The 12,957-nt window shown below is 39.6% G+C and overlaps 2 protein-coding genes across 5 annotated transcripts; both read right to left on the reverse strand.

Moving 5' to 3' along the window:
* Positions 1–91: 91 nt before the first annotated feature.
* Positions 92–10,471, reverse strand: cracr2ab (calcium release activated channel regulator 2Ab). 4 transcript variants are annotated; one of them, XM_028043667.1, is made up of 19 exons: positions 10,333–10,459; positions 9,339–9,687; positions 8,262–8,373; positions 7,286–7,475; positions 7,046–7,210; positions 6,297–6,387; positions 5,865–5,960; positions 5,023–5,210; positions 4,858–4,929; positions 4,736–4,784; positions 4,570–4,646; positions 3,909–3,936; positions 3,315–3,875; positions 3,081–3,219; positions 1,909–1,990; positions 1,587–1,701; positions 775–876; positions 544–620; positions 92–371 (listed from the first exon to the last, which is right to left on the reverse strand). In XM_028043667.1, exons 2-19 carry the CDS (start codon positions 9,480–9,482, stop codon positions 284–286), a joined length of 2,376 nt encoding a protein of 791 aa, XP_027899468.1. In that variant the 5' UTR covers positions 9,483–9,687; positions 10,333–10,459; the 3' UTR covers positions 92–283. The 4 variants fall into 4 exon arrangements, 3 of the variants coding, with proteins under 3 accessions (XP_027899468.1, XP_027899467.1, XP_027899469.1); XM_028043666.1 differs by having other exon boundaries at positions 3,315–3,936; XM_028043668.1 differs by lacking the exon at positions 3,909–3,936 and having other exon boundaries at positions 3,315–3,843; positions 10,333–10,457.
* Positions 10,472–10,601: 130 nt separating this feature from the next.
* ccdc59 (coiled-coil domain containing 59) lies at positions 10,602–12,677 on the reverse strand. The gene is made up of 4 exons (XM_028043673.1): positions 12,498–12,677; positions 11,687–12,017; positions 11,230–11,338; positions 10,602–11,148 (listed from the first exon to the last, which is right to left on the reverse strand). The coding sequence occupies exons 1-4, from the start codon at positions 12,643–12,645 to the stop codon at positions 10,984–10,986; spliced, it is 753 nt and encodes a 250-aa protein (XP_027899474.1). The 5' UTR covers positions 12,646–12,677; the 3' UTR covers positions 10,602–10,983.
* Between the last annotated feature and the right edge of the window lie 280 nt (positions 12,678–12,957).

The following is a 12,957-nucleotide window of genomic DNA, read 5'->3' on the forward strand; positions in this document are numbered from 1 at the left end:
ATCAAGGTAGACAACACTCTTGGAGCTTCAGTTTTTCACCAGTTTCTTCTTCAAGAAATACAGTTCTTCACACCTATACTTTTATGTATTCTTTTTTCACTGAAATAAAAACAGTTTTTTGAAATAAACCCTTTTAAAGTGAGGTCTCTACAGCAGTTCAACATCTAATTTACTCTCACTTTTTTTTTTGCTTTTGTGCAACTGTCAGAAACGGATGTAGGACTCTGTAAATTGCTGCTGTCAGAAATTCAATCTGTCCTTGTTTTTGCAAGGATGGGTGTCTTCACTTGCAGCAGGCTTTCTTCTTAATGGGCTGAGCACTGAGGCTGACTGTTGTGTCTCTTACCGTGTCCTCCTGCTCCAATAAAATCCTAAAAACACAGAGAGGGAAGTGAGAATGAGTCAACAGTGCCAGCACCATCAGTCATATCACCTCTGGTGAAAACTGGAACACACAATGCATTTTTGTTTTTTCCATTTTCACTCCAGCTTATCCTGAGCAACTGGATTTATAAATAAGGTGATTCAAAGTGACTATCTTACCTGGCCAGGTGAGTCAGGGACTCGGTCACATTTTTGCCGGTGTAGGCGCTGACCTCAAAGAACATCACCTTGTTTTCCTAATGAAGACGGGGAAAAAAAAGAAGTTAAAACATGTGACATGCGTCTCTTTTTTCACATAGAGATAAAAAGGAAATTTATTACACTGATTGTTTCGTTACAAGTAAGAAGAGGTTAGAACATGTATTATCCTGGAGGCACATGTAAACTTACAAAAGCCAGTTGCTCTGCATCTTTAGAAGGCACCTCCCTCTCTCTTGTCATGTCCATTTTGTTGCCCAGCAGGAGAATGGGTATCCCCTCACCTGCTGCTTCCTGCAAAAATAAAAGACAGGCTGCCACTGTGAAGAGTACTAAACTAGCTTAGCATTGTATTTCAGTGAGATGGATTAGATTTAGTCAAAGCTTGAGGTGGAAGCAGCAGTGTCCCAACCACTGGCCTGGAGGACCACCACCCCACTACGATTCCTGCCAGACCGAAGACCACAAGAATCTCCTATGTTTCCATCAGAATATCAACATATAAATTTTTTATAGATTGGGTTATGAGGACACAAGAATAGCTTTGATGGTGCTCAGATCTTTGAAGTAAAAGATTAATGTGCAAGTTTGTGTTGTATGGTGAGAAACCCTAATTTAAGGGCTAGTCACTCCCATTTGGTTATGAATATCTCAAAATTTCCAAAATGACAGAGTTTTTGTTTGTTTCAAACCTATAGTGAATATAGTGAATGTACTTTCAATTTGGAGGGCTTTAAAGAACTTCAACATGTGAAGTCTTAAATTTTTCTGTACATTTTTGAAGTCCTAAATTTATTTTAAATTCAATGAAGTCCAATGCTTTTGCAGGTTTTTCTGACTTATCATTCATGTTTAGGTCCCTAAACTGGTACTTGCTGTACTTACTCTGCCTTTGAATGGCAGAGTAAGTACAGTAAATCATATGTTCTAAACGTCAATGAGAAAGACCTGAAAGCAAATCGGAACAACCAGTTGCGTAAAGCTTTCGAGGTTAAATTTCCCACCTGGACATTCAGAAGCCAGGGTCTGACAGCTGTGAAGCTCTCCGCCACTGTGACATCATACATTAACACCACACCATCAGCCTTGCGAAAGAACTGCTTGGTCATGCTGCGGAACCTGCGTAAAGGTTGGAACCAATTAGGTAGAGTATAAAACACTGCACCTGGCATTTACATCAAAAATCTGCAAGCGTCCATGTGTCATGATCCTTTTCTTGGGATTGCAGTCGTTCATTAGTAGCATTAATAGTACGTAAGTTAATTAGCTGATGATTTTAGCATCTGACAGATCTTAGAATACTTTTGCATCTCAAAATGAACTCACCTCTCCTGACCTGCAGTATCCCAAAGCTGCATTGCTATTTGCATATTGTCCAGTGTTAACGTCTTCACACTGTAGTCAATGCCTAGTGAGAAAAAGGTTTAGTATGTAATCCATATTAATATATCACAGTGATGTACCAGTTACATAACAGAGTACACAGTGCTGGCCACATTTATTGGCACAGCTAGTAAAGACTGAAGAAGTAAAATATATTCAGCCTCTTATTGCAGAAGCTTAATCTCAGACTGAAAATCTTCAGTAAAATACCATTTTTATTATACGCCAATTATTTTAGAGAAGGGAAAAATCATACTAAGATAGTTTTTTTTTTACCACCTGGAAATTGTTTTGATTATCTTGCTGTATTTTTCATAGGTCAGAATTTAGTCTTACCTATAATGACATGATTTGTTTTGGATCACAGCATCACAGTTCTCCCACAGTAAAATAAAGTAGGAAATGTCTGCCTTTCTATGCACTTATCTTTTGTTTACCATTAGATCAATGTCTGATCTGATCAAAAAACAATCGTTTAGCATTTAGATGTGTTTATTTTAGAATTTCTGATCACCTATAAAAAGTATTTTAAAAAGGCTACAATTACCTCCATCTAAAGGACTGTTTGGGATACCAACAGCTGAGCCACCAGTGAGCTTTTTTTTAAAAAAAAAAAAAAAAGTAAATAAAACAATTTGAATGCGTATATGATTGACTGAATGTAGTGTAAATTGCTTTGGAGTCCTCAGACTTGAAAAAGCACTACACAAATGCAGGCCATATACAGCATGGAGGTATTTTGTGGTTTTTAACATGTCTACACAAGGGATGCTAAGAAACGTGGGCAGCATTGTACAGGTATATGCTTTGATTTACAAATCAAAGCATATACACGGCCACTAGCATATATATACGGCCACTAGAGGACCTTCGAGTGACTTGTACCAGAGAAAAGAGAGGGAATGAGGATAATTGAGTGTGAGAGATGAAAGCATGCTTAAAAAATTCACAGGGAGTCACTTAATCTCTTGTACAATGTGAGTCGGGGCTCTAAGACAGGCAGTGTGACTTCATAAGCCCTTCCATGTGATACTTATTCACCCTCAGACCTTCTTTGTTAACATCTATAGACATTCAATGTTTCATGGTCGCAGCATTAATGTCTTTCTTCTCACCCACAGTAGCAGTTGTGGACGGGTGAAAACGGCCCTCACAAAAGGAGCGCAGTAAGGACGTCTTGCCTACACTGGAGTTGCCGACCAGGACAACTTTAAACAGACGATCCGGGGCAAACACAGCCCTTTCCTTTGCTTTCTGGGGATAATAAAATGTGTTGTATTTGTTTCGCAAACTAAAACAGCTGCAACTTGTAATGACTCATTTGAGAGAAACTGAAGCGGTAAACTCACTGGTTTGGCCTCCCTCCCAACAGGCTGGCATCTTGGAGACACTGGAGTTTTCTTCAGTTGGGATTTTTTAGTGGAAGAAACTTCAGTAGAAACAGTGAAGTGTCTTGAGAGAGGAGTAGCACTGAGATCGGGACCCATGGCGGCACTAGTTTCAGCCTCGCTATGAGCTTCCTCTTCATAACCATCTTCTTCCTCGCTGAGCTGGTGCAGTAATGGTTGGGGTCCACCTTGAAGAAGGTGCGGCAGGTGGTCTTCCTCAATCGAGATGACCTTGCGAAGCGGCCAGCCGTCTGTTGGCTCACTGAGGACTTCCCCCTCCTCTCCACTCATCTTCCTCTCAGACTCCTCTCTGGCTTTCACCATCACTTTCCTGTTAGTAGCGTTTTTAGCGGACGTCCTTCTGGGTTTTGGCTTCACATCTTGTTCTCTGGGTGGGCCTGGGCTGATGTTACCATTGGCTAAGGTTGCGATTTTCTTCGCAGTGGTGCAGGCAGTCATGGCGGTAGGAGCTGCGGGAGCGTCGTCTTCACTACAGGAGGAGGAAGCAACAAACACGATTTGAAGGTGCTCTATGGGCAAGGCCTCCAGAGACTGGAAGGACCCTTCCACCAGAAGAGGGTCTCTTTAGGAACAGAGGAGAAACAGAGGATACACTGAGATGACTGGCACAGATATTTGCAGGCCAAAGCCCTAGAATGCTTCTGATCTGCATACTGACTTATTATATTTTTTTAAATCTAAAGTGACAGGTTAATTTGTCCTTCAAATCAGTTTTCCTCTGTTTTCCTCACTGTGCAGATCCTCTCCAAACAATGCATAACCTCTCTATGTTTCATATCATAATCACAAACTTCAATCTTTTATTGTTTTGGTGACAGACCAACACAAATTAATGGATCATTTTGAAGGAGAAGAAAAGTTATATCTAGTGTTACACTTTTTTGAGCAAATAAGAATTACACTGGATTTCATTTAGGGGAGTCAGAGTAAAAGTGGCTGAATGAAACTGTTTGAAACATTTTTCACAATTGAAAAATGTGTCAAATGTACTTGGTCGTGGTTTCCCACATACAACCCCAGTAATGGACATTCAGGTTTGAACATGTAATGCAACAAAATGTGGAAATGTTTCACGTTTTGCAAGTTCTATATGATTCTTTCACATCACAAAATTCTGTATATTCTTGTTAGCATAGAAAACTATCCCAAAAGCGTAAGTGTTCTCACAGTAGTAATATGATGACAAATGGATTACCTTTTTGCTGGTTGACTTTCGTCATCAAATAAGTCAGCAAGGCCCTCCATCTGCTTCTTTCTGAGTGAGGGTCGTGGCTTTTTTTTTTTAAATAAACACAGCAGGTTACGTAAATTTATCTTCAATCAGTCTGGTTATGCAAATATATTTTTGAAGATGAACTTACAATAGCGCAGAATACGTCTCGCTCATCCTTTAAGTGTTTGTTCATCTCTCTGGAAGGAACATGGCATTTGTTCAAGTTGCTTTCATCTAGTTAAGTCTCATACATTTAATTTTTGGTCTCACCTGAGGAGGTCAAGCTGCTTCATGAGACACTGTTTCTCCCTCTGGAGGCCCTCGGTTATTCTGTACATCTCCCTTAAACAGGACAAACATCACCACAGATTTCTCAATAAAAAATAAAACCAACAACAAAAGATTAACCTTTAAGAATATAGAGCTTCTACCTACATCTCTTTCTCCTGATGCAGCCTGGCCGCCTGCTCCTGCAGCAGAGCCAGGTGCTCCTGAGCCAGAGAGAGCTCCAGGCTGGAGCTCTCCAGCGCTCTGGACAGTTCCTCGTTGGTCGTTTTCAGCTTGACATTCTCCACGTGGCTCTCCTGCCTCTCGCTATTCAGCTCATGGCACTGGAGCTCTAACTGCCAAAAAAAAAAAAAAAAAGGTGTTTTTGTTTTTCCTAATTATCCAGACAAGTATCTGCAGCTAAGCATGGAGCATAGATATGGTTTTGTCTGGCAAAATGATACAAAAAAGCAGTTGCCTTTTGCTTTTAAATGCAGAAGTAATAACACTTAAATTGTTTTTATGAAAGACCAATTCTAGATTTGTAGCAACAAAAACATTGTTGTAATGAACTGTATCCCCAATAAAGTGAAAAAAGGCCATTTTGGTTCAGCAGGCTGCCTATAATTGAACCGGAACAAAGAAAGAGTCAAATCCTGAGTCAGTTATTAGCAAATATCCTATAGCATGGCAGAGTTTTTAGGACACAGCAGAAGAGAGCTCAAACAGCTTTCTGCAGCTAATGTTTTCCTATCAATTAAGAGCAAAATCCTTTGAATCAGTCCAATAACATCACAGTCCTGGCACCGGTCCGATCTGAAGGTGCCACAATTGGAGCAAATGTGGAAAAACGGCCACAACTGCTTTCTAACAGGAGGCATTTTCCTTTTATTGTGGTGGCAGTGATGTTTATTAGAAAATAAGTCGCAGTCTCCGGTTCCCCAGGTGTTCAGTACTGTAACTAGGCATGCCTGAGATTAATGTGCAAGGAACAGTGTGCCTCAACGTACCCGTTTCTGTTTCTGGAAGAGCTGCTCCAGCTCTTGCTCTTTGGAAAACAGCTGGTGCTCCAGCTCCTGGCTGCGCACCTGAAGGCGCTCCGAGTCCTGCAGGTCAGATTAGAAATGCTTGAAGGTCACAAGTAGATAAAAGCTAAACATAAAGACCCAACCTCAAAGACATGCACCAATACAAAAAACAAAAAAACAATTAGATTTTTATATCTATTCTCAAATTCAGGAAAATTATGATTTTGAAAATCTCTTAAAAGGATCACAAACAGTCTTCATATTAGGTGGAGATGCTTCTTTAAAAAAAAAAAAAATCAGAAAAAGGTTTAGAAAAACAAGGTATGCTGAACAGGAAATAATTTCTCAATTTTTTATGCTACCAACAGAGAAGCAGGTTTGACAGTTTATTTCTCTGTATTTGAGCTCCTGCACCTGCAGCACAAGTCGATCTTTTTCATTTTTGATCTGCGCCTCCATCTCTTCGTACAAGTGGCGGATCTCGTTGTCATGCGTCGCTGTCTTCCTGGAATGAAGAGATAATTATAGTCATTTTGATTGCATCACAAAAAAAACAAAAACAAGACAGCTTAAAAAAAACAGACCATTCTCTAGGCTCTGCTTGAGGTTATGCTACTTCCCACTATAGGTATTAATAATTATGTCGACACACTTACAGACTGATTTGCAGAAATTTGCACCCCTTTGGGAAAAAAAAACAAAACAACAAGACTCTGAACAGCTAATTAGCGAAGTGTAAAGGAGAAAAGCTGCAGTGTACCATCTGTTGCCATGAGAAATTCTATACACAGTTGATGCTGGCTCTGTTTGTAAAAACAACTGCAATTTTACATAATCCCCCTACTCACCCAGAGAACATTTTGTTCTGCTAACCAGAGGAGGGAAGGAGCGAATATAGTGATTTTTTTTTTATTTTCATTACTCATTCAGGAATACCAATGCTGTCTTGCACTACCAACAGTCATAAATCCAAGTCTCTGCCTCGATTGTAGGTGAATTGACACAGATATAGAATTACTTGTAAACCCAAACTAATAATTAGTGGATTTTAAATGAGAGCGAAGTAAAAGAATATGGATTTATTTGTCCCATTAACCAAAAAAAAGTGTTTCTTTCCTTTCAATTTCCTTGAAAAAGTCTTGTTAAAAAATGCAGTCTCTTACCTCTGTAGAGCACTTTCCATCTCTTTCTTTTCCTGATGGGCCTCTTTGATTTGGTATGTTACCCTGGCCAGAAATTCCTCAAAGTTGGACAGAAGGTGAGGCTCGTCTCGTCTGAGCTGGGCCCAAAGGTTGCGCACCTCACCTGGACTGGGGAGCAGGGATTTGCTAAATGCATTTGGACATGATGGGCTTTGTTAATAAATGCAAAGCAGCAACAAGACAAAGGTGAGTAAAGCTTACTCATCAAACACATTGCTGGCTCCAAGACTTTCTAGCAGCATGCAGAAGTGCCTCTCTTCTTCGTCCTCTACCCCCGACAGCCTGGCTTCCCACTGACTCTGGTAAAGAGCCTCCTTAGCCTTAAGGACGGGCCCTGGGGCCTGAGTTTGGTCATCTGTGACAGAGATTCTCCGACCGTGCAGGAACTGACCTGAAGTACACCCAAACAATTTCAAAGTTTGAATGGACCAGGATACATTCCAGTATGAGAGTGTGGGGGTGATCTATTTCTGAAACACATCATTCAGGCCTCTGCTGTTAAAGATCTGTGGATCGTTACAAACTTCTCTGGTGTAAAAGCTGATTTTAATTTAGTTTCAGAGTTTAACTGAATCAGGTTCACCACAGCTTATTTAAATTCCACTCTCCCCACACATTTCAGCGCTTTTACAACCTAATGGCTTTCAAACCATCAAATCTACCATGTGCTTTATTGGAGTTCACGCTTCTTAAACACATTCTGAACTCCAGACTGGAGGAACTCCTCTGAAACGCAGGCTGAATCCCTCCTTTCGGTGTGTACTGTTGTCAACAAACATCAGAGGGTTCGTCGGACTAACGTAAAAATATTTATTGTACGTTTTTCTTCAGCTTAACGTTCTGAAGAATTTCTTTACTTCATAACTATTTATGCCACAGTTAAACAGACAATCCAACATAACATTTTTGTGTCACTTTCACTTGCAGGCAGTGTGGTTTCTCCTTTGCTAAACTACACACTCCCTCTGTAAACAATTACACGCTTCAAAAGAAAAAAAAATTAATGAATTTCTAAGCATATTTCCATAAAAACAACCGTAAGAGACACATTTTGTTGTTCAGTGTCAACTTGGCAATAAGGTTTATTCATCTCCTTCAGTTCTGATAGGACTCTAACCTCTGAATGCTAAAGAGGATCTCTCTGAAGCAGAAAGTTTGTTGAAGGGAGGAAACGTACTGAATCTGGAGGAAAAGGCCTCCAGCGTGAGGTAACCAGCACGGTCCGTATCCAGGGAGTCAAACACGTCCTCGAGCTCCTCAGCAGATAGGGGCAGCTCTCTGTGGAGCCTCTGTTGGGAGAACAATGTAAACAGACGGGACTTTAAAATGCTGGAGGTAAGCTTTACCAGAAACTGTTCTTCCGGAAGATGTTGTAAAGTGATATTAGAAGCATTTAAATCTGTTCCCAGAGATTTTCAATGCTGATTTCCAGCTCAGCCACACTCGGCTCTTTAACAGCTATTATAGGTAATGTTCCTGTGTCTTCACTGAGGTGTGTGGTACTCTTCCAGCACTTCTAGGGTTGTTGGTGGGACTGAGAGGGCAATGTGCCCCCCCAATCATTATAAATGGAAAAAAAGAATCCAGAACAGAGCCAGAAGGGGTGACACTGAGTGTTTTCTGCTCGTTATTCACCATTATTAATGCCAAAGAGGAGACTAAATTGTGTCGCCGATAAAAGCGTGAACGCGCCACCTATTGTTTTTCTCAGCAGAGCTTTAATGCATCCAGATTGTTCAGATTTTTTTTTTCATCCTTGAATAACAAAATTTCCAACGTTTTGTGTTCACACCCCTTAAACTTCTTCACATTGTCGTGTTGAAGCTACAAACTTCAGTGTATTGTATACTGAGATTTTATGTGACAGACACGCACAAAGTGGAAAATGGATAGGAAAAACATGTTACAAATGAAAACCTTAAGCGTGATTTCAATTAGTATTCATCCCCCCCTTTCTAAATAACCAATTGATTTCAGAAGTTCCATAATCACTAAAAAGACTCAAGTTGGGTGCAATTTAAACTTGGCATTAGAAAGCCTATTCACAGGAGAAACACCAAACAAAAGTGTTAAAGGAATATGAATACTTACCCAGATATTGTCATTATAATTGATTTGCTAAATAACTTCTGATAGAATTTATCTGTATATTTTTTAAACATATTTAACTTCTTACATTCACCAGATTTAGTGAAAATACTTTCAATTTCCAGCGTAAGTCACAATAAAAAGTTAGGCTCAATCAGAAACACACCCTCATATCAGTGCGGGTGATGAAGCCTTTCCCCTCCACGTCGCAGGTCTGGAAGAATTCCTTGGTCTTATCCAGCAGGGCGATGTGACCCCACTCCGACCCTCTCCGTCCACAGCCGTTCACTCTGACTTCTTCCTCCTCCATGCCCGGCACTCTTCAACGGCACAATGTGTGGGAAACGGCATTCACCTCTGTGGTAGTCATTGGGAAAAAGAAAGAAAACTTCACTTCACTGGCTCTCTCTCAAACCCCCCCAAAGCTTTTACAGTCACCATGATCTTGGAGGTAAAACGCAGCACCAGAATGATGAGCCTGGAGACAAGCTGTGAATGTGTTCCAAACTAGGATTCTGTATTAACAAAAAAAAAAAGAACAGAAGTTAGATTTTGTGCTTCATTTTTGCCTTACAATGTATTAAAGTGCTAAGACAGATTGATTTTTTTGTAAAGGAATGGATAGATGTAGTTACATAACCATGCAGCTATATAGTACTTCCTTTTTTGTTCCTTCCGCGCAAGAAATGAGCAGCTCAGAGGTACATAAATGTGGTGTGAAGGATTGTATTTGTTCCCCACCATACAGAACACAAGACAGGATAATGCCTGTAAAACTGTGGTGCCGATTCCTCAACAGGTGTTGAACCTCTGCTTTCAAACAGCCATTTTGGTTTACAAAGTTGTTCACTTCAGGAAGGGAGTGTAGTCTCACTTATTCTAAACCATGTAAAGTTCATAAAATCAACATGAAGCGTGCACTTAGATTTATTTAAGAAAAACTTTGCTTTTTGGAGAGATGTTCAGCTGTACAGAAAACTGGAACAATGCAAAAACAACCCCCAAAAAATAAATAAATCGAGTCCCTGAACATGGATGATTTTCCTTAAATTACTTGAATTTAATGTTTCCAACTCTCAACATCATGGGCAGTTATTTATTCTCACACCTTCAAGATGGGACTCTGTCAAACTCCAAAAAAACAACAAAAAATGTCTTACCTTTCTTGACTTGGTAGCGCAGAAGTCTTTCTCTAATCTTCATATCAACAAAGCATTGAGCGTGTTCTGCATTTAGGAAGTCCTGTCTTGCAGAGGACTGCTCAACAAGTCATTCTGCAACCATGTGATGTCATGAGGAAGCAGCCCGAGGCTTTTCAGCCTGGGCTCACCCGCTGCATGCACATACATTAGCGAGGCGCAGGTTTAACTCTAGTTTCTGTAGGCTAAGAGCATTTAATCTGTTTGATGACAGCAAATTAAAATCACAATTCCTTGAATGTTTAATGATTTAACTCGCAGTGGAAAAGTAAAATCGCACACTAACAGTCAACTGAAGAGTTGATTGTTGTTATTGGTCAAAAACAATGAGTTTTTCGTTAGTTTAAAGAACAAAAAAATGCTTTCTTTTTCTTTTATTTTATACAAGAAATAAACTTAAAAAAAACAAAAAAACAACATATCTCCAAACCACAATGCCATCTGGTGGTTTGACAGTCCTTCTGCACACAAATGTTACAAAATAACCTGAAACATAAGATGTAGAGGTTTTCCTCAGTTACAGCTGAGAATCATTCCAGGCAAACAGAGTAAAATCACAGCCCTCCTTCAGGTTTTAAATGGTAGTCAGTTAAATCAGTTCAAGCAGAGGAGTCATTTATCAGTTCCTTGGATCTTCTGAAGTAAATATTCCATTTGAACGTTCAAGTTCGGCTGTCCTTTCTTAGTCTTCTGACTCAGGAGGCGGAAAGTCTCAACTTTTTTCTGCTTGTACCTCTGAATGGCTTCTTCTCTCTGCTGCTTGTTTTTCAGGTATGCCTGTTAAATAAGAAATCGAATGAAGGTCACAAAAGGTCAGCGAATTCCTCCAGCATTAAACAAGTAAGGCATATGCTTCACCTCTTTCTTTAGTCTCCGTTTTTCTTGAACGTTCTCAAATTCCTCCTTCGTCTTTTGGTAAGATGTCTTCCGTTGCATTTTCTTTCGCATGCGGTTGCTTATTGGAACACTAAAAAGAAATGTAAACGTCATTAATTTCATGTTCAGAAATTCAGAAGCACCTATTCTTAATTAAAATAATTAACGTGATCTTTTTTTTTTCCAATCACACTAATAAATACCACAAAGTACAAAAAGAAAATCTTAAGTTTGTGCCAACCACACATAGAGTAAACCCAAATTAAACGAGAAACATTTCACATTTGTATAAATAAATGATGTGTCCTACATGCCAAAAAATATTTCTAATAAATATGACAAATACACTACATCCAAACTCCTTGAAAACACAGAAACATAAACTGCTGATTGTCTACCTCTGGTATGGGATTTGTGTTATGACGGACCAAACTGTCACCTTTCTTGCTCCGATGTTGTTGGCTCAGGGTTCCCAGAAGCAGAGTCCATCAGCTCAGATCCTCCAGCAAAGTCTGTGTCAGGAACATCGGCGTTATTTTCAGTTCCATCCTTCATCTGCCCTTTCATTCTTAGCTTGCTCCTGTTCACTCTGTTTTCCCAAGCCTGTTTCCTCAGTTGCTCAGCCTCCGCTAGGTACAGATGCTTGAGGTGTTGTGGGTACTCCTCCTTGTACACCACATCGGCCTTGGGGTTCTTCTTACGCTCCCTTCTCAGCAGTTTGTTGTACTCATGTCTGACTTTCTCCTTTTTCTTAAAAGCAAACCCTTGACCTGATGGGGGGGGGAAAAAAACATGATCAAGTTTTAATACTTATTCTGAATTTCTTTAGGAGAGCTGTCAGAATAGTTTTAAAGTTTGGAAAAGAAATCAGGGACATTCAATGTCTATGTTAAAACAAACACACATCTAAAAGCTACAGCATAAGAACTAGAGAGCCTGAGTTTGAAATTGGTCTATATAAATGAATATTCAAGTGTTAGAATGGAGCAGTAAACGTTCAAATTTAACAAAACTTACAATCTGTAGACGTGTAATCAGCTATATTCAAAAGAAATAAAAAATACATTCATGAATAAACACTGAAGTTTGTGGTTGGGACGTAACCAAGTATGGGGAATGAATTGCATACCAAGACATTGTCGTTATACACCGTTTTATCTTATTCTACAAATGAGTCCAAATCTACATTACCCAATAACGGTTGGCTAATAAATTAAGTAATACAGCGTGGTGAAAAAAGAACAAACTACCTTCTTTAACGCTGCCTTCAAACATTTTGTTGTGTGGGATCCACTTCTTTTTCTTGTTTACCCCACCTGACGCTTGTCGTTCTTTCCTAAAATTGCCATCTTTAATTTGAGGTTTGTCGTTTTTTCTTTTCTGGTTCGTCGGCGCCATTTGAAAACTTAATTATCACAAAAAACCGAACGTTTATAACTCTCTCATGCTACTTTAGCTAGTTATTCTCAGGCCGCATGCTGTTTTCCTGTTTGCTAAGGCTGCGTGGTGACGTAGTTCAGCCAGGCAGGAATAATCGATTACGGATAGATGACATTCTTCAGAATGACTACTGTTGTTAATTACGAGATAATTGGCGTTTAAATGTTAACAATGAAATATTTTCTACGTTGTACTGACCCATAAAATGTAAGCTTTTATATCAGGAAAATATTAAAACCAAAAGTATGAAGAAAGAGCCTCGAGTCATCG

Source organism: Xiphophorus couchianus, chromosome 17 (genome assembly GCF_001444195.1).
Source record: "Xiphophorus couchianus chromosome 17, X_couchianus-1.0, whole genome shotgun sequence".
In the NCBI taxonomy this organism is placed as follows: Eukaryota; Metazoa; Chordata; class Actinopteri; order Cyprinodontiformes; family Poeciliidae; genus Xiphophorus; species Xiphophorus couchianus.